The 21,120-nt window shown below is 36.8% G+C and overlaps 12 protein-coding genes across 12 annotated transcripts; 8 read left to right on the forward strand and 4 right to left on the reverse strand.

The window, feature by feature from the left end:
* Positions 1-27: 27 nt before the first annotated feature.
* On the reverse strand, positions 28-1,414 carry SPOG_02315 (60S acidic ribosomal protein Rpp1-3). Its single transcript, XM_013168257.1, has 2 exons — positions 613-1,414; positions 28-491 (listed from the first exon to the last, which is right to left on the reverse strand). Exons 1-2 carry the CDS (start codon positions 865-867, stop codon positions 237-239), a joined length of 510 nt encoding a protein of 169 aa, XP_013023711.1. The 5' UTR covers positions 868-1,414; the 3' UTR covers positions 28-236.
* Positions 1,276-2,003, forward strand: SPOG_02316 (uncharacterized protein; the record flags this gene model as incomplete). The annotated part of the gene is made up of 3 exons (XM_013168258.1): positions 1,276-1,338; positions 1,406-1,484; positions 1,525-2,003. The coding sequence occupies 3 exons, from the start codon at positions 1,276-1,278 to the stop codon at positions 2,001-2,003; spliced, it is 621 nt and encodes a 206-aa protein (XP_013023712.1).
* A 409-nt stretch (positions 2,004-2,412) lies between these two features.
* On the forward strand, positions 2,413-4,429 carry SPOG_02317 (puf family RNA-binding protein). The gene has a single exon (XM_013168259.1). The coding sequence runs from the start codon at positions 2,462-2,464 to the stop codon at positions 4,364-4,366; it is 1,905 nt and encodes a 634-aa protein (XP_013023713.1). The 5' UTR covers positions 2,413-2,461; the 3' UTR covers positions 4,367-4,429.
* Positions 4,430-4,925: 496 nt separating this feature from the next.
* On the forward strand, positions 4,926-5,555 carry SPOG_02318 (phosphoribosylglycinamide formyltransferase; the record flags this gene model as incomplete). The annotated part of the gene is made up of 1 exon (XM_013168260.1): positions 4,926-5,555. One exon carries the CDS (start codon positions 4,926-4,928, stop codon positions 5,553-5,555), a length of 630 nt encoding a protein of 209 aa, XP_013023714.1.
* A 184-nt stretch (positions 5,556-5,739) lies between these two features.
* On the forward strand, positions 5,740-6,427 carry SPOG_02319 (uncharacterized protein; the record flags this gene model as incomplete). Its single annotated transcript, XM_013168261.1, has 2 exons — positions 5,740-5,803; positions 6,141-6,427. 2 exons carry the CDS (start codon positions 5,740-5,742, stop codon positions 6,425-6,427), a joined length of 351 nt encoding a protein of 116 aa, XP_013023715.1.
* A 725-nt stretch (positions 6,428-7,152) lies between these two features.
* Positions 7,153-7,809, reverse strand: SPOG_02320 (uncharacterized protein; the record flags this gene model as incomplete). The annotated part of the gene is made up of 3 exons (XM_013168262.1): positions 7,153-7,205; positions 7,261-7,341; positions 7,401-7,809. 3 exons carry the CDS (start codon positions 7,807-7,809, stop codon positions 7,153-7,155), a joined length of 543 nt encoding a protein of 180 aa, XP_013023716.1.
* Positions 7,810-8,768: 959 nt separating this feature from the next.
* Positions 8,769-9,813, reverse strand: SPOG_02321 (nucleoside triphosphatase; the record flags this gene model as incomplete). The annotated part of the gene is made up of 7 exons (XM_013168263.1): positions 8,769-8,882; positions 8,928-9,097; positions 9,158-9,189; positions 9,256-9,329; positions 9,468-9,532; positions 9,584-9,685; positions 9,807-9,813. 7 exons carry the CDS (start codon positions 9,811-9,813, stop codon positions 8,769-8,771), a joined length of 564 nt encoding a protein of 187 aa, XP_013023717.1.
* A 177-nt stretch (positions 9,814-9,990) lies between these two features.
* Positions 9,991-11,228, forward strand: SPOG_02322 (RNase P and RNase MRP subunit). The gene has a single exon (XM_013168264.1). It carries the CDS (start codon positions 10,154-10,156, stop codon positions 10,574-10,576), a length of 423 nt encoding a protein of 140 aa, XP_013023718.1. The 5' UTR covers positions 9,991-10,153; the 3' UTR covers positions 10,577-11,228.
* Positions 11,229-12,692: 1,464 nt separating this feature from the next.
* On the forward strand, positions 12,693-13,862 carry SPOG_02323 (ER membrane protein DP1/Yop1). Its single transcript, XM_013168265.1, has 3 exons — positions 12,693-12,854; positions 13,026-13,308; positions 13,370-13,862. Exons 1-3 carry the CDS (start codon positions 12,804-12,806, stop codon positions 13,579-13,581), a joined length of 546 nt encoding a protein of 181 aa, XP_013023719.1. The 5' UTR covers positions 12,693-12,803; the 3' UTR covers positions 13,582-13,862.
* Positions 13,863-14,216: 354 nt separating this feature from the next.
* Positions 14,217-16,025, forward strand: SPOG_02324 (DNAJ domain-containing protein Psi1). Its single transcript, XM_013168266.1, has one exon. The coding sequence runs from the start codon at positions 14,483-14,485 to the stop codon at positions 15,566-15,568; it is 1,086 nt and encodes a 361-aa protein (XP_013023720.1). The 5' UTR covers positions 14,217-14,482; the 3' UTR covers positions 15,569-16,025.
* Positions 15,896-17,408, reverse strand: SPOG_02325 (calcineurin regulatory subunit). The gene is made up of 4 exons (XM_013168267.1): positions 17,209-17,408; positions 16,785-17,021; positions 16,619-16,731; positions 15,896-16,568 (listed from the first exon to the last, which is right to left on the reverse strand). Exons 1-4 carry the CDS (start codon positions 17,258-17,260, stop codon positions 16,446-16,448), a joined length of 525 nt encoding a protein of 174 aa, XP_013023721.1. The 5' UTR covers positions 17,261-17,408; the 3' UTR covers positions 15,896-16,445.
* Positions 17,366-21,067, forward strand: SPOG_02326 (NuA4 histone acetyltransferase complex Epl1). Its single transcript, XM_013168268.1, has 2 exons — positions 17,366-18,857; positions 19,162-21,067. The coding sequence occupies exons 1-2, from the start codon at positions 18,690-18,692 to the stop codon at positions 20,671-20,673; spliced, it is 1,680 nt and encodes a 559-aa protein (XP_013023722.1). The 5' UTR covers positions 17,366-18,689; the 3' UTR covers positions 20,674-21,067.
* Positions 21,068-21,120: the final 53 nt, after the last annotated feature.

Raw genomic sequence — 21,120 nt, forward strand, 5'->3', positions numbered from 1 at the left:
TGAATTAAAGATGAAAGTGAATGGGAAGTGATGATGAAAACGACTGAATTAAATGATATATCCAATATAGTGAAACTAAAGCCCGTGAAAGCTGAAAATGAACTACGTTTTGGTGACAGGAAAGATATTTAACAAGAGTACTACAGGAGATCAAACGAACATAGGAAAACTCAGTATGGCTAAAAAAGAAAAGTGCTTAAATTAATACAAGACTAAAAAAATCATATATTTTGCGTTTAGTCGAACAAACCGAAGCCCATGTCTTCGTCAGATTCTTCCTCAACCTTGGGTTCCTCCTTCTTTTCTTCAGCAGGAGCTTCGCCAGCGGCAGCAGGGGCACCAGCAGCAACAGGGCCAGCAGCGGCACCAGAGCCAATGTTCAAAAGGAGTTCCTTAAGGTCCTTGCCTTCAAGAGCCTTAGCAAAGATGCTAGCCCAGATGGGTTCAACTTCAACATTACCAGCCTTGGTCAAAGCCAAAAGCTTGTCAGACTAAGGATCATTAGTATACTATTTCTATATATGGCAAGCTCTAAGCTTCCTCCAGTTTCAAATAGGAAGTGTTTCTACAAGAATGCGCTGGAGGTAAGTTTCACTGATTTGTCTGACATACGGTGATTTCAATTCCCTCGTCGGCCAAAATGAGAGCGGCGTAACTGGTAGCGAGTTCAGAGGCAGACATTTTAATTGCCTTTTCGTGTTTTGTTGTGAAGAAGAATGGTTGCAAGAGCTTGTCAATCTCACGCAAAATTGGTTTGGCCCAAATTTTGTGTGACTGTTGAATTATACTTTTTCGTTGCCTATCGTTCGAGTGTGTTATATGGTAATGTAAACAAAAATGAATATTTGTTTTGAAGGAAGGCCTCATTAGGAATTGGATATACTACGGAATAGTTTTTTAACTACTATTGACAATAAACTGAGGTTGGTTCTTTAGGACCATGACTTAACAAGTACCGGAAGAAAAAGTTGAAGATTTATATCATCAGAAGTGAAAGTATTGAAGAATGAAGAAATGAAAAAGTATCAAATCTAAAGAATGAACGACAAGATGGACTGGTTCTGGTCAGACGAAAGGAAAAGGTTCAATCCGTGTTGAGACGGCCAGACGCAACAGCTGTATGAAAAATTGACTACCGGAATCTATTGTTCTTCTTATGTATTTCCTTTTTTTATTTTAAATTCAAATATCGATCCTTTATGAACTTTGCTTTGGAGTGATAGTCAATCAATTCGACATAGAAACAATCCTTTTGAAAACTTACCAATTACCAATATGGCGACAATCAGCCCTAATATTTGGATTGCTGCTTCTGATGGCAACACTGAAATTGTATTGGTAAGATTTTTGCTTAATTGTTGGAGAAATGAAGTTTGTTGCTGAAGCTGTCTCACTGACATAACAGAAACATTTAAACAGCGGTGTGTCTCCAAATCAACCAGATGAAAATGGGTATACTGCTATGCATGCTGCGGTATCTTACGGTACGTTTTGTACTAAATTAACATTATACTAATAGCTCAGGTCATCGCGATTTGCTAAAAATCCTTGTCGAGCATGGGGGAGATGTTAACGTTCGTGATCAGGACGGAGAGACACCCTTATTCGTTTGTGAAAAGATAGAAGTAGCTCAAGATTTAATCGAAAAATATAAAGCAGACGGTTGTGCTAAAAATAATGATGGCTTGATTGCCGCGCAAGTTGTTGAAGAGAATGGGGAATTCCCTGAGCTTGCCTCGTACCTTTACACGTTCAGTGAAATAGAACCTAATAATGGCAATATGCCCAAGGATACAAAGTTAGAATATGCTCGTTTCGTAACTCCCCAGGAGATGGATGAGGCTGCTGGAGAGCCTTTGCTTGATCAAAACCGGAAGGAAGAAATAGAGAGAATTATGGCTCTTAGAGAAAGTGGCGTCAATATTGATGACCAGTTACGCGAACTACTTCACGGAGCTCTTTCTGAGCATTTCGAAAGGAATGTTCGTTCTCGCGAACAATAGATGAGCTATGAATAAATGCTATGGCTGATCTTTTTAAAGAAAGAAACTTCGATTATCTCAATGCTTTTGTGTATTTTTTAACGTGGTCCGTCTTAAAATTTTCGTCTTTCTGCTTTTTTATTTTTTTTATTTTTCAAATGTATCATCATAAATAGGAGAAACCAAGCAAATGCTTATTAGCTGTAAAGCTCTTCTTTTCAACTAACGGATTATAATTTGGTATCTACGTCTTTAAGAGCAACTTGGAGTAAAAAGCAGATTCGCTTTGCACAGATGTGCCATACTTAAGTTTCTTCGTGTCATAAAATTACAAATACTTTTTATTTACTTAAATAAAAAATATGGTACTAAATTTGTGAGATCCTATCCGAGCTAACTTAGGAGCGATGTTCAGGTCGGCAAATTTCCTCCTCTACCAACACCTGCCTTTTTCGTCTTTTTGAAAGCATATCGAAATCATGGCTATTGGAAAGAGAAAAGCAGTTAATGGATTGAAAAATGGAAGCAAATTTGATAATAAACGATCCAAGCCTGCTGATTCAGTTGAATTGAAAGTTAAGTCCAAAAAACAAGAAGTTGCTTCTCCGGAAGAAACCTTGTCGCAATCCGATTCTGAAGCAGAGGAAGAAAACAATGCATCTTCTGTTGAAGAAAGTGAAAATGAAGAAGCCGAGTTTACCGGTTTTAAAGACGAAAACGAACAAGATAATGAAGAACAAGAGGAGGACTCTGAGGAAAGCAAGAAAAATTCTAAGGAGGCTCACGCTAATCAGAAGAAGATACAAAAAGACCGTCGAGCATCAAAACCGTTTGCTGATGTTAGCATAAAAGCCAAATCCTTGTGGGATAAACTTCGTCAAAAAGGAACACTGAAGGCTGATGAGCGTAAGAAGTTAGTATCAGAACTATTTGATATGATTAAATCGCATGTGAAACAGCTAGTGTTCAAACATGATATGTCTCGTGTTATCCAGACATGTGTCAAATATGGTTCTAAACAGCAACGCGAAAGTATTGCTGACGAACTTTCTGGTAGCTTTGTTGAACTATGCAAGAGCCCTTATGGAAAATATCTTGCAGTTAAGCTTTTCAAATATGGAACTCCCAAAATGAAAGAGGCAGCTCTAGGAGAATTACATGGACATGTTACAAAATTGATTCGACACCGAGAGGCTGCTTATGTCGTAGAAGATGTATTCCGCGAGTATACCAATTTGCAGCAACAAAATGCGTTAATTTGCGAGTTTTACGGTCCAGAATATCAAGTCTTTAAGGAAAGAACGCAGGATATGCATATAGACAAAATTTTGCAAGAACACCCCGAAAAGCGAGCAAGCGTCATGAATAATTTATGGAAAACTATCGATGGATCGATTGCCAAAGGCTCAATCGGATTTACAATGGTTCACCGAGCGATGTTAGAGTTTATCCAGCATGCTAGCTCGAATGAAGCAAAAGATCTTTTGCAAGCTACAAAGGAACAAATTTACGAGTTTGTGCATACAAGAGACGGTTCGCAAGTTGCTATGAAGTTGTTTGCTATTGCAAATGCTAAAGACCGTAAGGCTATGTTGAAAGGTTTACGTCCATATTTTGTAGAAACTGCTAAAGACTCATATGGTCATTTGGTTTTAGTCACTGCTTTAGACTGTACTGATGATACTATTATGACTGGAAAATTGCTGCAAGCGGAATTTGAGAACGAACTAATCAAAATATCCACGCATAAGTTTGCGCGCAGAGTTTTGTTGTACATACTGGTTGGTTGGGAAGACGCCCGATATTTCAGTAAAGAAAACCGCAATATGTTGGCTTCTTTAGAATCGCTTAAAGCTGCCACTTCAAAAAAGGATCCAGTTGTTCGTAGAAATGAGTTGAAGACCACTGTTGGACCTATGTTGTTGAATGTGATCACTAATGCTGCTGGTGAGTTGTTGGCTGAATCCTTGAGCTCTCAAGTGGTTGTCGATACTTTATTGAGCGTGCCAGGTGATAAAAAGGAGGCCGTGAATGCCGTAGTGAAAGTGTTTGAAGGAAATCCCGCTGATGAAAAGCATTTGATCCACCAAATTCACTGTTCTCGTGCCTTGAAAACACTTGTTCAGAATGGACATTGGAACGGAGCAGAACAACGTATCGTGAAGTCTGAAGAAGAATTAGGGGTAGCAGGAACCTTAAAAGATATGATTGGTGAATATTTGGTAGAGTGGGCTGCTGGAGACGGTGCTTTCGTTGTTCTTGCTGTTTTGGAAGCATTGGATGAAAAAGAAAGGAAGAAGTTTTTAGACCAGCTGAAGAAACATCAAAAGACATTAAAGAAGTCGGAATTTCGTGGAACACAAAAACTTTTGGAAATGCTTTAGTACTATAAAATTTTAGTTATGGGATTAGCCGGGTAAAAATATTATCTATTGGATTTAAAGGAATTATGGATTGCATTCGCTGTTGACGAAGGTGAATAGTTTAAAACATAACATAACCAAGTACCTTAAGAGAGGACTTGGTGGATGAAACGGAAAGAATGAAAAACAAAGAGGGTAAAGATATCAAATTAATTAAATCTGATTGCTATAATGCTTTTTTAGTATCAATCAAACTAAAATGGAGAAGAGGAACAAACTATCGAACACGGGTTATAAGGAACACAATGGGATTATCTACAAACTTTGAAACCAAAACGAAAGTTTGTGGTTTTTTGGGATCCAGTGATTGAAAATGTAGGGAGTAGTGAAGTCTAATCAAACAGTAGTTCAAATTCAATTCCTGTTCAAAGGTGTAAAGAAGGTTAAGAGGGATATAATTCAAACTCGTAAAATTAATTTCTTCCTTAAATAAGTAGAAAAAAGGAACTGTTCTTTTTAGCCTTGACTGGAAACTCTGAAGGCAAGAGGGATACCTAGCGACTACCAGCTACCTCCAATGATGGCTGCATCCTTAGTGGTATTGATTTCTGGTTCGGGATCCAATCTTCAGTCAATAATTGATGCTACGCAAAATGGAATTTTAAAAGGAGAAGCTATTGTCACTCATGTGTTGTCAAATCGTAAAAATGCGTATGGACTAGAGCGAGCATCGAAAGCCGGAATTCCAACATCAGTACATCCTTTGCTTCCATATAAAAAGGAATATGGAAACGAGGTTGGTCGGAAGAAGTACGACACGGATTTATCAGAGAAAATTATTGCTTTAAAGCCTTCATTGGTCGTCTGTGCAGGGTGGATGCACATTTTGTCTCCTGAGGTTTTGGCTCCATTAGAAAATCGAAACATTGGAATTATCAATCTTCATCCTGCTCTTCCTGGTGCCTTTAATGGGATTCACGCGATTGAGCGAGCTTTTGAAGCTGCTCAACAAGGAAAAATAACAAAAACAGGAGCCATGGTTCACTGGGTTATTACAGAAGTAGATGGAGGAAAACCAATCTTGGTTCAAGAAGTTTCTATAGAACCTCAAGACACGGTTGAAACTTTAGAAAACAAGATTCATAACATTGAACACAAGATTCTTGTCGAAGCCATTCATAATATCGTTTCTGCTACTACTGACGCTTAATTAACTCTACAATTACTTGGACTCGCTTACGAGATAAAAGATTAATGGTTTAAGAAAGCGTCTTTATAAATATAGTCACTAAACTAATTGGACTTAAACCTAATCATACAAATTCTATGAAAACAAAAATAAAACGAGAGACATAAAAAAAAGGCTACTCTTATACAGATATGTTTGAACCTTCATGTCATCAAACTTTATGTTTTTTGGTAGCAGAAGAATCAGTCTCAAGATGATTACTAAAGATGGTACATGTAAATTTAACTTTATATCTTTACGAAAGAGGATATCATACCAAGAATGCAATGGAGAAATGTCAAATGTGAAAAGTTAATATCTACGTCACACGAAACTGAGACCTTGCCTCTTTCGTGAATATGCCAAGAAGAATTTGCGGATTAAGACGTAGATGCGCTAACAAACAATGAGTCGATGACATTTGGACACTGACGCAAGGCGGCAAATAAGTTGCCTGGATTTCATGACGTTTCAGATGAGATGAAAGTATAAGTATATATAATATACTACAAAGGTAGAGCGCGAGTTAAGGTCTATAACAAAGTATCTTAAATTAACTATTATCAGCGAAAATGTCAAGAGAGCATTTGGGAAATGAGAACGAGTTACTAAAATCTGGAAAAGAAACTCCTTCTAGTCCAGGAGCATCTAAGAGAGTTAATCGCCGATTGTCAGTGGCCCAGGAGGATAAAGGATTTTTGGACAGAGAGTTCAATAATCTGACTCCAGAAGTGGATTTTAATCAGGAAAAATGGGAGCAAAGAACTACACATCCTAAACCTGATACTCCGTTGCATTTTCGCGAATCCAATGAAGAATCAGGAGCAGATAAGACAACGGACATCAACTTTTAATTGATGTCTGCTGTCTTAAATCATTTCCTGGATAACAGAAAAAGAAAGTTGTTTTGTCTGAAGAAAAACAAAACTGGTCTAATAATTTATTTACGAAACTATGTTCCACGATTCTGAAGTGATCGGGAAGTAAAAAGGATATTTCTTTCATTTCACTCGTTTTATGATTGTAAAAGCAAACGTTAGATTGATTAAATAAATAATTTTGAATTATATTTCAAAGTCAATATCGTAAGCTTAGAGATGTCCTGGATTAATAGATGTAAATATTTGAGATTATAAGTTCTCTCACCCTTTTAATGTTTGATAAATACGTACAAGGTCATATGAAGGTTGAATTTTCCTCGTTCCTTGCTTACACAGTCTGATAATTCAGCTGACACAGGAGTAATATCAATTGTGTTCCTGAATGTTTTAGACCTTTATATTGTATCTAAAGAATTCATTCTCATTTGATTATAAAAGGTGCGGAGGTAATTAATATCTTGAGAGGAAACTGTTATATTCTTCAATATTATTAATTTTCGGTTTTCGCAGAATATAGTTTTGGAAATCATCTTTTGCCTTTCAGAGATTGGGTAGTTGAAGAGCTATGGAGCATGCCATTAAAGGATATAAGAAATAAATAGACGGTTCTTTGTAATAATATTGGTGTTCTTATATAACACCTGGAGTAGAACAATAAATAGGTCTCATCGTCGGAAATAGAAAGGGACCTTGGAATATTAATGAGCATAAGTCATGTACGGCCGTAATCCACAATATGTTTGCAGAAAATCTATTTAAAGATAATTAATATCTGAAATATGTCAAACTTACGTGAAGTCTCTTACATCGATGTGTTTTATAGAGAAGTCGGTTTCGACTCAACTCTTCTGCTTCCAATATTTCGACATATGAAACAAGTAGACCCCCTACATAAACAGATAACTGTTAGTACGTACAGCATGGTGTGAGAGACAGACTCGCTTACAAAGGATTGCTAGATATAAGCCAAGTAATACAATGCCGCAAGAAAAAAACTCAAATCGTCCGGATGTTATATAACGGATAAAAAGTTTTTCTTTAAATCGAAACATGTGATAAATATCAGCGAAGGCGACAATCATCAAAGTGAATATTCCCCCTGTTACGAAAAAGTGAATCCAGGGCAAGATGGACTTATTGGCAAAAGTGGCCGTTGGTTGAATTTCCTGTCCAGTTATTGCTGAAGATGAACTTTGACTCTCGTTTGTTTCTTCCTGCTTTTCTTGAGGTACAGACTCTGCATTCGGCGAAACTACTGGAAATCCGAAGGTACTTTCCATAACATCTGCAAGGTCGATCCAATCAAGCTCATCAGTTGAGCTTCGTAATGAAGGGCTGGACGACTTTCTATTCATAACAAGCAGTTCGAAAAACGCAAAACGTGAAAGTTTGGATGCAGAAATCCGCAAAACGTAAAGCAATTTAAATCGCTGAATCAATTCAGTCTCAATCAGATAGTAATGTTTTTTTCTAATGACAAAGCGAAGAATTGGTATTTAACATATCGACGTTTGTCAGTTTTTCCAGGGACGAATACGATCACTTTCAGTGAACGTACATATGACTTCAGCAAGAAAAGACAAGTCCTTTTGGCCATCACAAAATTAAGTTATTTTTGATTCCAATGATACCATCAGGATAAGACTATCAATGTTGTTATGCTTGAAAGTGTATCGTTATGAATTTAGTCGAACGTAAGAGGAGCTGAATTGTTTTTGCCTGCAGAAAATGTAAAGATTCCTCAAAAGAAATAATAAGAAAGGATATAAAAAGATATTTGAAAACTGAAAGTTTTTTCAGCTAATATTTCATATAGCAGATCTTAGGATGAATTTGATGGATAGCAGCATATTAAAACGAAAGAAAGAAACCAAGACAAAAAGTTTAATGAATGTATCATCATAGTTAGTATTGTTTCTCTCTTGGTTGTAGGTGACATAAAACGCTATGTCAAATGGGAATTTTGCAAGGATTTGAAAACGTGAAATGATGGGATGAATAATAACATAAGAGAAAGAATATTGGCTTTGATCTAGTACCTGTACCCTGTACCTGAGTCATGGAAATTTCATAAGCAAGTATGGTGCGTTAAGTCTGAACTTGTTTTCTTTTACTATTTTTACTTCCAAAGGACCTTAGGTATTGAAAGATTGAAATCTGATGTATGCGTTCTCTGTAGCAGACACAGGAAAGTAAATTCATTGTAAAAACAACCCATTTTTAGATAAAGTTAAGTCAAAAAAAGCCTCTATAGCAGTCTATACCAAAATCCTTGCCATTGGAAAAGGGAAAAATCGGGATCTCAAAATACCCTTTAGATTTGTGATTGCAGAAAGTCGCGGAGCTTCATAGCAGCAAGGAAACGATGGCTACAAGCATTTCTTTCATCATCATCCATTTCTGCATAAGTCTTTTCATGACCATTGGGCTAAAACAACATGTTAGCTGAAGCTTTTTACCCTTGAATACGTACCTGGAAAATGGAGTTCCAACCGAAACCCTTATCACCACGGGGGGAAACAACTTCACCATGTAAAATGCCATCAAACATATGGATAGGCTTTCCTGGACCTTCGGTATAGCCAAAAGTACAGCCAGCTTTGGCATCTTTGGTGGGAAAGCCATCCAACATATGATATAAACCTGTCAAAGATGATGTTAGAATACACTTAAGAACACAAAAATTTTCGCATAGTAACCTACCATCACAACCGATGCTGTTCAAAAACCATTTTCTGTAATCCTGTTAGCACAAAGCGAGAAGCGTGTTTTCGTATTTTTTTTCTCTTCCCGGTACGTACATATAAGGACCAGGAAGGCCGTTCATTGCATCGTAAGAAAGCCATGTATCTTCTGTCAATACAGGACCTTGAACCTAAGCAAAAGATGTTAAATCCAAACTATATTGGCATGAGTTACTGAATATCCGCCGTAAAACAATAAGAAGATAGAAAAAGGAAAAAGAGATATTGTCTATACATTCTGGAGCCCAGCGGAGTCAATTTCTACTTACAATTTCAGCAGCAGCCCTGCATTTTTCAGTAACAATATCTTGAAGGCTTCCCTGGATTTCGGGTACTAACACAAATGGGTTAGAGTTCATCTAATGGATATATGAACAGGACATACAATCATAGCTATGATTCTTGATTTCAAACTCGTTGCCAAGAATGCTGGTAACGTCAGCAAGCTTGTGTTTATTTCCAGTTACAAATAAAATAGATCTAGGGACTGAATTGCAAAATATTGTTAGAAGAAAGTCGGAATCCTGAAATACAGTGACGCTCAAGGTTCTTCCATCCAAAAGTTCCTTCTAAGGAAAAGACATCACTAAAAAATTTTTAAAACTTACTAGACATGATGATAAAAGTAGAATTTCAATAGAAACTTTAGAGATTAATTGGAAACCTTGAAAAAGGAGGGTAAAGTAAATGAAGCAGATTTGGGTATGGAAGGAAGAAAACCGAAATAACGAGACCATGAATACGCAACTAGAGAATAGGAAACTATCATTCCAATGAACTATCTATAAAACACAAATATCCAAACAACATCAGTTGTGGATTTTTCAAACGATATCATTCCCTCTTTGCAAGAACCATGCTCCTTGAGTAGAGCACTTGACTCCAAAATTTGTTTACAGCCCTTATTGTTTTTTTGTAACGTCTTTCATATACATAAAAGAAAAGAAACAAATCAATGGTACGCTTTAAATCTCGATATTTGTTGTTTGAGGTGCTGTATCCACAAGACAAACAATTTCATGAACATTCGACAATTCCTTCAGACGAAAGTATCACTTCCTCTAGTTTATCCAAACTGTTAAGAAATACAATAGCAGAAAACTTTGGAGACGTTGGAATAGGCAAGGTAGCATCGAGTTTGTCAGTGAAATATTTTTCACCTTCGACATCTACAGGAATTCTGCGGGTTTCAAGGCAACATATTCGACTAGCCTGGGCTGCCTTATGCTTTCTGAGAGAATTGAATGGCAAGCCAATTGTTGTTCGTGTCGTACGTGTGTCTGGGACGATCAAAAAGGCTGAATTAGCTGCTATCGACAGAAATACTACAGATATCCGACTACTTTCTAATCTAAATGACATTGTTCAAAATGCCTAACTACACAATCCATGCTTGCTGGCATATCTTGTTTCTTTCGGTTTTTAGCAAACAGTATTTATTTTTTTTTCCTAATCAAAACTAGCGATTCTAGGAAAGCATCGTTGTTTTAAAATAAAAATAGAAAATAAAAAGAATCATATAATACAAAGAGTCGAATTTCATGTTCTTCTCTACTTTTTGAAGAACTATGAGACCAAGAATTCTCGTTTGTTTATTTGTTTACATGTAAAAAAATTGGATCCAGCCAAAGAGCAGTCACAAATGTTTCAAGAATTACTATATATATTGGAAACTACCCTCCGACTACCAATAAGGCACTTTTGGTCATGTTATATAGACATGAAAGTTGCTTTGTTTATAGAAGGTAAGAACTATTGAAAACTGCGAAACATGAAAATAGCTTCAGAGGATGCAAGAAATATACCCAAATTTTATAGCAAGGCATACGGGGTAGCCGTTTTGGTTGCCTTCTTGCAATGATAACAGTTTTGTCATAGTTACACTGATGAAGCACATATCGCGTTTCTTTTTTTTTTATTAAATGGTCACTAACCTATATAGATTGCAATGATTGTACAGTAAAATAATACTAGTTTTCAAGGAAAATGAAGTAGAAAAATAATGATTATCTTTTATTTTAATTATACAGGAGGAAAGAAGGTTGTAAAATCGTGGACATTAAATTGATGTCAGATCGTCCCTATGTAGGAAAAACTAAGAACGAAAGTATCACTCATTGTGTTTTTTTACATATAGCTTCAAAAGGGGAACGTTTGTCAAAAAGAATTAACGAGTTATGAATAGTAGAGAAAGAGTAATGGCTATGCTGTGTAAAGAACAATGTATACATGATAAAGGAAGGAACGTGCTTTTGCAGAAACCATTTTCATAAGAGATAACGCACAACATGAAGGACCCTATATTTGTGGATGAATTAAATATCTCCATCCTGTAAAACTTGGTTCATTTTGCAGTAAGTTTTTTCTTTTACTAATCTATATATGCTTTCTTTTTCGTACGTTTACGTTTTCTAAATCATGCAGCTTGATTCTGCCTTGTTTGTTTATCGTTACTTCTTGGGTAACGAACTTGACAATCAATCAATGAAGGGGTCTGATAATTCACTTATTTAACAGTGTTCTATCATTGTTTTTTGGAATACAAGACTGCTCTCGAGAGGATGAAATAAAGGACTGATTTCTTTTTGGAATGTGATGGCTTGGGAATTGTCATCGTGGATACCCATAGACGAAGTAGCTCTGAAAGAGAAGGCTTTCATATTTGTTTTTTAACTGTCACCAAAAAATGCTTTAGGAGAGCTTTAAATAAACAAAAGCGCAAACATGCTAAAGTATAGTCAATTCAGTCGCGGTAGAGAAACATGCTTGTCTTCAGACTCGATTTCCTAAAGTAGTTATGTATAATGGATTTGCAAGTTGGTGATATCACAAGCTAAAGTCTCCATGTTTTTAATGGTGAAACTGATTTGCCTGTCTGTATTTTGTAAGCTTTTACTCTTAGTTCGGATATTTCTAATCCTGCTTATAAAAAAAGAATGAAATATTTGAATCGAAAGGTCTAAGCACTTTCTCTATTTTTCTTTAATATATATCTATAATCTCGCCCTTTGCCAAGAATCAATCAAGTAATCATTCCTGCTTGAAAATACATGGAGAACGTTAATTATATGATAAATAGACTTAAATTTCAAAATAATTAATTCAGGGCAAAGGGATCTTGGATTAGTAGAAGAACCTGGTTTATACTAATGTTATATAGCTCACAACTGCTGCTTATGTTTACCAATTTGTTTACAGGCAAAAAGTTGCTACATTCCTCGCATTGTTTCTTGCAAACAGAGTCAACTAACGAATTTTAAGATAAAAAAAAATAAAAAGGTTATATCACAAACCTCATCAATAGTTTTTCATGAAAAAGGCATTTTATTTTTGTTTTATAAGGACTGTAAATAAAAGCGAGTGTTTTCCAAAATAATGAAATATAACGATAAAAACTAATTGCTACAGAGGAATCTTTTACGAAGTCTACAAGAGTACTGTAAGTATTTCATCATGACGTTATTCCGCGTAAGTAGTAAGGATCCTTCTTAAAGGAAACTTTTAACATTTACCAACTACTTTTATTAAAGAAATCGTTTGGTTTCTCAAGGAAAATACCGAGTTTTTTGCTAAATAAAAGGAAATATTTCTTATAAACCATCAAAATGTCTATGCAAGTTCGCATTAAGCAACAAATGCAGGATTTGGACCAAAGAGTAAGTGGCTTGTATGCTTTGGGATCAAGAGACGCGGATCGATTTTGAAAAGAGGACTATTTTGAATAAGATTCATCCAGTAGAAACTTGATTTCGTGTACTTTCTATGAAGAAACCATTGCCAGGTTCTTTTGTGTCAAGGTGGTTGGAGAAACTAACACGGATTTGTAGTTGGCGTCTTTTCCTCAGCTCAATCAGCTCGAAAAGACCGTTGGTGTTAGTAAGCTTTATGTGTTTCTAGGCGTTGCTGGCGTTTACTTTTTGTTTTTGATTTTTAATATGGGTGGCCCTATTCTGACAAACCTCTTGGCTTTTGTTATGCCGGCCTTTTTTAGTATTCATGCCATCGAGACTACAAACAAGTCTGACGATACTCAATGGCTCACCTACTATTTGATCACTTCTTTCCTCAGCGTTGCCGAATACTGGTCCAAGTTGATTCTTTACTATGTCCGTATGTAACATAACTCAGTTGATTGATATTGAATCATTCCTAAACTAACAAACATAACTAGCTTTCTACTGGCTCATTAAGGCTGTTTTCATCTTATGGTTGGCCTTGCCCAAGTTCAATGGTGCTACCGTGATTTACAATTACGTTATTCGTCCTTACATTACTCCTCATGTTCTTCGTATGTGCAAGCAAGCTTCTCAAAGCAATTCCTCTAACCCAACTGGCTCTACTTTTGCCAAGTCCACTTCTACCGACGTCCCTCACCACTTGTAATGACTTTCGTCAAAGATGCAAGTCGTGCAGAAATCGGTTGCACAAAAACGTTGATGAATTCTGTTTATGGAAAAGATCAATAAGTTGATTTCCTTATTAATCTTCTTCTACGAACATATTCTTAACTCTGTTTGCTTCATAATGTACGCTGAATGAAGGAGTATGGATCATTAGAATGCGGACGACATAAGCTCAAAAGTCGTCCTTATATCCTATGCATAAAATTTAAATCAGGAAATACGAAACCTTGAATGATAATTTTCATTTCTAGTCTTATGAAACGTTTCATTGTATATTTTGGTGCGATGTAAACTGTTGCAACTTAACTTTCCCATTACCGTAGATTTCATTTCAAACAATTCATTAAAAGAATTTCTTTTTATTTAAATAAACGTTTGAAACCCCAGAATGCCATTCGAAAACTTGAAATTTCAATTGGAGGAAATTATAGTGGAAAAGATGCTTAATTTTTTGTATAACATATCGCAACATTCTACGGAAGTTACTTTAGTGCATAATACCACTGCCTTAATCTACGTTACGGTTTGCTTCTATGGTATGGATGTTTCTCGCTATTACTCGAAACTTCTAGCATTTCGTCACTTTCTTTAAATTGGGTACAAAAATAGTGCCGTCTGCCATTGCTCTTGTCCTTTGCATACTACAGAACGACCATTAAAACGTTAAAAACCGAGATCTTCGATACAATTTCTAAATTACTTGACCTAATACACCTCCTTTCCTTTTTTCCCCGTTGAATTTCGATTTGTTTTGATTGATTGTTTATTATATTCTTTACAATTTCGAATTTTTTTTTATAATCTCTATTTGGCTTTAATTCTTGTTGGTTTCGTTTTAATATAGTCTTTTTGGCAGAGTTGATTGTCGATTACTTGACGAAATGGTAGCAGATACAAAATTGTACGATGTTTTAAAAGTTAGTCCGGATGTCAATGACTCAGATCTGAAGAAGGCATACCGGAAGCTTGCCTTGAAGTACCATCCGGACAAAAACCCAAACGGTGAACAGCAGTTCAAAGAAATTTCCCTGGCGTATGAAATTTTGAGCGATCCTCAACGCAGAAAGATGTACGATCAATTTGGTATTACTGAAGGAAATGCTCCACCTCCAGGAGCAGACGCTGGCGCTGGCCCTGGTGCTGGATTTGGTGGCTTCCCAGGAGGAGGTGGTGGTGCTCGTACCTTCCACTTTAATATGGGTGGTCCTGGAGGCTCTCAATTCTTCAATGCCAGTGACCCTAATGATATTTTTGAACGTGTCTTCGGAAGTGCCTTTGGTGGAGGCGGAATGGATGAGGACATGGATATGGATGGTGGATTCGGCGGCGGCATGCCTGGCGGATTTTCAAGCATGTTTGGCGGCGGCGGTCCTCGTCCCAGATCCAGTGCTCGTCCTTCCTTTGGTGGTGCTAGACCTCGTGGTCCTCCTCCTCAAAACGAAGTTGTTACCCGTCCCCTTAACGTTTCACTCGAAGATCTTTTCACTGGTTGTGCAAAGAAACTTAAAATTACTAGGCGCATTATGGATGCTTCCGGTTCTTCAGTAAAGGCAGATCGAATTTTGGAAGTTAACATTAAGCCTGGTTGGAAACCAGGCACCAAGGTTAAGTTTACCGGTGAAGGAGATGAAAAACCCGATGGTTCTGTTCAGGATATCCAGTTTGTTCTAGGTGAGAAGCCACATCCAGTTTTTACTCGCCAGGGTGATGATCTTCGGATGTCTATAGAACTAAGCCTGAAAGAAGCTTTGCTTGGATTCTCTAAGCAAATAAGTACTATTGACGGTAAAAGACTAAAGGTTTCATCCTCTCTTCCTACACAACCTGGTTACGAGATTAAATACCCAGGATTTGGCATGCCTTTACCAAAAACCCCTAGTCAACGTGGTAACATGATTATCGAATGCAAGGTAAAACTTCCTTCGAATTTGTCTACCGAACAGAAGGCTGCCGCTGAAGCCTTTTAAGGATGCTAAGCGCTTCTTCTTTCTCTATTACTTATTATGTTGTTTTTCCTCCGTCTTCGTAAATACGTTACCCATTGTTTTACACTTTTGTTAGATTATTTTTTTGATGAACCAAGTTCCCTGTGGGATTTTGTTATTAAAAATTTACTCTCTTTCTCTCTCTTTCTCTGTCTCTGTCTCTCTCTCTCTCTCACAATCTCCAATACATAAAGGCTGCGTCATATAGAATGCATCAGATATTCCAATATTAGCAGTCGCTTTTGTTTTTGTTTGACTTACTAAGTTTGCAATCTTATACTGCTCAATGAAGACTCAATTTTATGAGCATTGTCTAATGATATAATGAAAAATTTATTAATGGGTTTCATGGCTTCTAAGCGCATGATCAAATAATGATTCCTAAGGTAAAAAAGCAATAATAACATTTCACATAAATACTTTTTACTGTTCCGTTATACCTGAGTTTTTTTTAGAGAACGTAGCGATCATAAACAGTGTAAACAACTTCGCCAATCCCAATCAAAGTTATGATAGAAGCATGAACAATATTTGACGCAACAGGTTCAAGGATGCCGTAAAAGAAACAGTTATACGTGTAACAAAGAACAAGAAGGTGGTTTTACTTTCTTGCTGACACAGAAATAAAAACGCAGCTAGTGCAAAAATAACTTAAAAGAAGCATTTAGAAATAAAGTGAGAAATAAAAGATGCATGCATTTTGGCTAAAGAGGGTATAAAGGAATTTAGAAATATTAGGAGAATAAATCGAATGCAGTAGAATTGAATTCAATGAAAAGAGGAAAAAAAAAAGAAACTCCAAAAATTAAAGAGTTTATGCAACAAACCATGGAAATAAGCGAATAACAAAGAAAAAAGGTTAAAAAGAGCTTAGCGTCATATTGCTGGTGACATTGGAGCCACTTACAACTTGTTTAAACTCTTCAAAACTGATTTTTCCATCACAATCCCTATCGACTTCCATGATTGTTTTATCGACAATCTAGTAAAGCAATTAGCAATCTGAAGAAAGAATAGGCAAGTAATACGAACCTGCTGAAGCTGGTCTTCGCGAAGATTGGTCCCAACCATCATCTTTAAGACCAAAAAAAGCTCTCCATTTGAAATGTAGCCATCACGGTCAATATCATAGATCTTAAAAGCAACTGAAAAAGGAGGTTAGTGATAGGAGGAACTTTTGAGGAAACATAAAACGTACATCGAAGCTTTTCCTCTTTATTACCATGAATTGAAAACACTGAGAGGCTATTAATGAATTCTTGAAAATCAACATCTCCTCCGCCGTCTTCATCAACGACAGAAAATAATCGAGAAGCTAGAGGATTGTTTGCGATACTAGGGATGGATAAAAACTCATTCCTGTCAATTGAACCAGAATGGTTGGCATCAATTTTCTTAAAACGCTTCCGAATTCTAGCAATTTCCTCGTTTGTGACTACAACATATCAAAATTAGTGGAAAGTCCAAACAATAAGCAGGAAAACGCGAAAGCTTCATCCTTCGGCCATGGCAAAGGAACCTAAACTAAGCGTCTATTGCAAAAATCTCAATGCAAGGTAGATAAAAATTCACAGTAGTTTTATATAAACCCTTTCATTTTCCATAAATCCTCTTATACATACACGTAGAATTGGAGATCAAATCTTCAAAGATTTGAGACTGATTTTGGCCCATTTTGGGAATGAAAAGCAAGTAAGAATGATATTGAAACAGAAAGAGGTTGCTTTAATATAAAAACTGAAAAAATTCGCCGTTTTGTGATGCGTACTAGGGAAGTTGGGAAAGTGCGTCGAAGCAGATGTCAGACCTGTCATTTACCAAATACTCACGAATTGACGAATGGTGTCGACGAAGGAAGGAAGTTGAAATTAATTCAAAAAAAGAAGAATAAAAAAAGATTTCATATGAATTACGGGAAGCTGATAGCTTAAACGCATTCGATTTGCAATGATGCCTTCTGGAACGCTAGGAAAAAAATTGTGCTACACGCTGTTTCTATTCGCCGAAGATGCAATGCTTTGAAGAAACAAGTAAGAGCCACTTAATTTCCAGGATCGTGAGCTTCCAAATGACATTCGCTAGGGAATGAAGAAAAAGAAATTTTGACAGAGAATGGGCTTTAAAAGAAACACAATTTGTTATAATATGATACGAATGGCTTGTATGAAAAGTTTGTTAGCCTTTTTTCGAGCCTTTTCATAAAATATGTTTTGCGATTTTATGATTTCTACCAGAGGTGACGAATGAATAGCAGAATGAGATGCCCGATATGCTTGAAGGTTTACCTTTGAGAAAAAAAGTTATCTGGTTCCTTTCATGGTATTCTTCTTGGTTCATCAGAGGCCTGAGAAGCTGAAAGTCTGAGAAACACAACCATGATTCTTTCAAACTATCGTACTCCGAAATGGTCTTCTGCTAAAGAGATTTCTTTAGAGGTCGCTGAGTACAGAAAAATGAAGGGTTTGTAGCCCTGATGTTAGAAACCTTTTCTTTCAACGAGATCAGACAAATAATTGTAAGTCATTCTGAGAAGGATAGACGTTCCTTGTCTAACTTGAACATATCTTTCTACAGATATTCCTTTTTCTTTTCAAGTTGAGAACTTATCCTTCTATATCGTTGGTTCATAAAGGTGTAGCTTGTCCAAAGAAGAATGATGGTTGCCTTTTGTACTGATTCACTCGATGCCTTGTATACTATCGCAATTCCAAATTGAAAATCGAATATACTCTAGAATGATTTCGCAATCTTGGTATAGCAACCTTTCTCTTTTGGAATGCTGTCTGTTTATTTGTTTACATACTCGTTGAAATTCACTAATATTTTTTATATGATATTGTGAGCTTTTATGAGGCATACCGCGCTTTAAAGCAATGCGGTACGAGGCTGCCAACACCACAGGCGGTAAAACCATAGACGACAAAATTTTTAGCAGGCGGATGGTGGAGTGTTTTGCCTCTAGGAAAACACAATACGGACGACTGCAGTCAACAACGCCAAGATTTAGAGCGGTTTTTCTGCGAAAATCTCAGTGGTATTGACGATATTGAACCATACCATTGAATAGATCTCTTCGAGAGGAATCGAACGGTGCCCTATAATCATGAGTTCCGTTGCTAAAAATGCGAGGGCATACCGTCAACGAAAAGTTGGTATCAAGACGGTGATGCCTATATGTTTAGAAAAAGATATACCTGATTTTGATGAAGAAGTCTCCCAGCAGCGAACAGTGCCGCAGGTGGAGACAGGCGTCGAAAAAGAAGAGGAAGAGGTAGGTTGTGTGATTTAGGTCGTAGACACATTTTGAAGCTATATATTTTATATGGGCAGAATTTGTCCTATTTCTTCTGTGATCTGTTTGTGGTTGTATTGCAACTTGAGGGTTGTGAAGGATGTTCGATATTTGCCTATAAACCTTGAGATTAAAAAATCCCTACGCTTTGCAAAGAAGTTTTAAGTCTGTCTTCTCTCTACTCTGTTCGTTTTTTTTCTACAATCCTCAAATGCAGCCGTAAATGTGCTCTATGACAATTCATGTGGTGATTTCTATTTTCATTTATCTAACTAACATGCAGGAAAAACACTTACAACAAGTCATTAACGCTGCACATGAAGCCATTATACGAGGAGAGGCAAAGAAGGTGGTTATCCCTACTCGTGAAGTAAAATCTATCGGTGTAATAGACCATTATTATAAACGGAATTTTATTTGCCCAAAAACCTTACTGCGCTTTTCATTAACAGTAGAAGAATGTATTAGCCCCGTTTATTGCATGGATGAGCAAGATCAGAAATTTTTTGATGAATTAAAAGAGTCCCAATCTTCTTTTACTAAGTTTTCCGAAACGGATTTTGAATGGGTAATCCAGATTTTAGAAGACGAGATCGATGAAAAGCAACCTTTTTTAAACATGGACACCTCTCAAATATTGTCTCTTTCAGAGTTATTGCCTGCATTTGAGGAGCGTGATCTGATGAATTTAAAACCCCTTGTTACTCATGTTTATCCCTATTGGCGCGAGCGGCGCATTCAATCAGAAGGGAAACGTATTCTACTTACTGCACAGGTTGGTGACGACAAGGAAGACGATGATCCTTATGTCTGTTTTCGCCGACGGGAGGTTCGACAAGCTCGTAAAACTCGCCGCTCAGATACACAATCTATGGATCGTTTACGTAAACTACGTTTTAGCATGGAAACTAGCTTCCAATTACTTGACCAAGTATGGAACCGTGAAAAGCTTAAACTACATGGCATTCAGCAAGACTTCTCTATTTTCCAGCATCGTTGCTTGGTCAAACGGCTAAAGCGCTCTTTGAATATAAACGATGGCGACGAGGACCTAATTAATCCCAAGCGACGCCCCATTGAACCAAAACCGGTAGCTCCGATTGCTTCTCCTTCTCCTGCACCACCGGCTCGTCCTGCTGCTCATACTCCGGCTAATCGACCAGCTGCTCCACGTACCCTTGAGGTCAAACCATTGCTTATGTTAGATGACATGATTGCGTCGCAAATCACTCAATTTCAAATTCGCCTACAAGAGCGACTCAACAAAAAAGAACAAACAGATCGGAATTGGGTTGATGTTTTTGAAAATCCTAGTACAGTTGTTCCGATTGACTACCCCGACTCCTTTTATAGAAACATACATTCACAAATCGTCACAGGCTCACCACCACAACTCTCTAATCCCTCTAATAATGCTGTCCTTTCTTCAACTCCTTCCTCCCCTTCATCTGAAACTGGTCCTACTTGGTCACCTCCTACATCATTAACTTCCAACTCTCTTCTTGCAAGACCACAATCAGTATCTGTCAAAGATTCCTTACACCAATATAATCACCTTGTATCCGCACGAAATCCTCTTTGCGTAAGACAACGACGTGGTCGAGGAGGACGTCTCATGCTTGATCGAACTCGAGCTTTGCCAATTCACAAACAACGTTTACCAAGTAACCGTTTCGAAGATCGCTGGTTTTTCGATATTCCCTTTGATCCTGATGACACAGTAATATTAGACGACGATTCAGATGCCTGTATTTCGTTTCGTGCGAACTTGCTTGCCGAGCATTCCACTGCTTAATTATTATTATTATTTTTTATTCATTTTGGGTGAAATAATTAATCATGGAAAAATGATTCCGTTGTGGCCTGTGAATATTCTTCGCAAAGGGTTACAAGTTCTCTTTTATTAAAGGCCTTTTCACATGCTGCATTTAATTTTATTACGCTTCTATTATCATTATTATTTATCCCTAAAAAAAAAACAAAGGCCTTTAAGTGCGATATTAAAAACGCTTCAGCTTATTCAAGGAATGGATAATGTTTTAAATCCATGAATTTTTGTTGAGTCGTGATTTTTTTTTTTTGGCGTTCTTTTTTCTTAAGCAAATATGCTTTGTATGCAAAATGTTGTTTATGACTCTTTAATGACAATTTTTTGTTTTCTATATTTTTCGTACCTGGTAGTAATGTGTATTTATATGTAATTCTTGTTTAACTTTTTATCTTACTAGGTTCTGTTATTAGC

This window comes from Schizosaccharomyces cryophilus (assembly GCF_000004155.1).
Source record: "Schizosaccharomyces cryophilus OY26 unplaced genomic scaffold supercont4.4, whole genome shotgun sequence".
In the NCBI taxonomy this organism is placed as follows: domain Eukaryota; kingdom Fungi; phylum Ascomycota; class Schizosaccharomycetes; order Schizosaccharomycetales; family Schizosaccharomycetaceae; genus Schizosaccharomyces; species Schizosaccharomyces cryophilus.

Bases quoted from the DNA above. Each gene is read 5' to 3' on its own strand.
- SPOG_02315 (XM_013168257.1), bottom strand. From the start codon at position 867: ATGAGGCCTTCCTTCAAAACAAATATTCATTTTTGTTTACATTACCAT. The intron at 492-612 runs GTATGTCAGACA...AATGATCCTTAG, and splicing joins ACGAGGGAATTGAAATCACC to TCTGACAAGCTTTTGGCTTT.
- SPOG_02317 (XM_013168259.1), top strand. From the start codon at position 2,462: ATGGCTATTGGAAAGAGAAAAGCAGTTAATGGATTGAAAAATGGAAGC.
- SPOG_02322 (XM_013168264.1), top strand. From the start codon at position 10,154: ATGGTACGCTTTAAATCTCGATATTTGTTGTTTGAGGTGCTGTATCCA.
- SPOG_02323 (XM_013168265.1), top strand. From the start codon at position 12,804: ATGTCTATGCAAGTTCGCATTAAGCAACAAATGCAGGATTTGGACCAA. The intron at 12,855-13,025 runs GTAAGTGGCTTG...ACGGATTTGTAG, and splicing joins TGCAGGATTTGGACCAAAGA to TTGGCGTCTTTTCCTCAGCT. The intron at 13,309-13,369 runs GTATGTAACATA...AAACATAACTAG, and splicing joins GTTGATTCTTTACTATGTCC to CTTTCTACTGGCTCATTAAG.
- SPOG_02324 (XM_013168266.1), top strand. From the start codon at position 14,483: ATGGTAGCAGATACAAAATTGTACGATGTTTTAAAAGTTAGTCCGGAT.
- SPOG_02325 (XM_013168267.1), bottom strand. From the start codon at position 17,260: ATGGGCCAAAATCAGTCTCAAATCTTTGAAGATTTGATCTCCAATTCT. The intron at 17,022-17,208 runs GTATGTATAAGA...GATATGTTGTAG, and splicing joins TTTGATCTCCAATTCTACGT to TCACAAACGAGGAAATTGCT. The intron at 16,569-16,618 runs GTTCGTATTACT...TTGCTTTACTAG, and splicing joins GCGAAGACCAGCTTCAGCAG to ATTGTCGATAAAACAATCAT.
- SPOG_02326 (XM_013168268.1), top strand. From the start codon at position 18,690: ATGAGTTCCGTTGCTAAAAATGCGAGGGCATACCGTCAACGAAAAGTT. The intron at 18,858-19,161 runs GTAGGTTGTGTG...ACTAACATGCAG, and splicing joins TCGAAAAAGAAGAGGAAGAG to GAAAAACACTTACAACAAGT.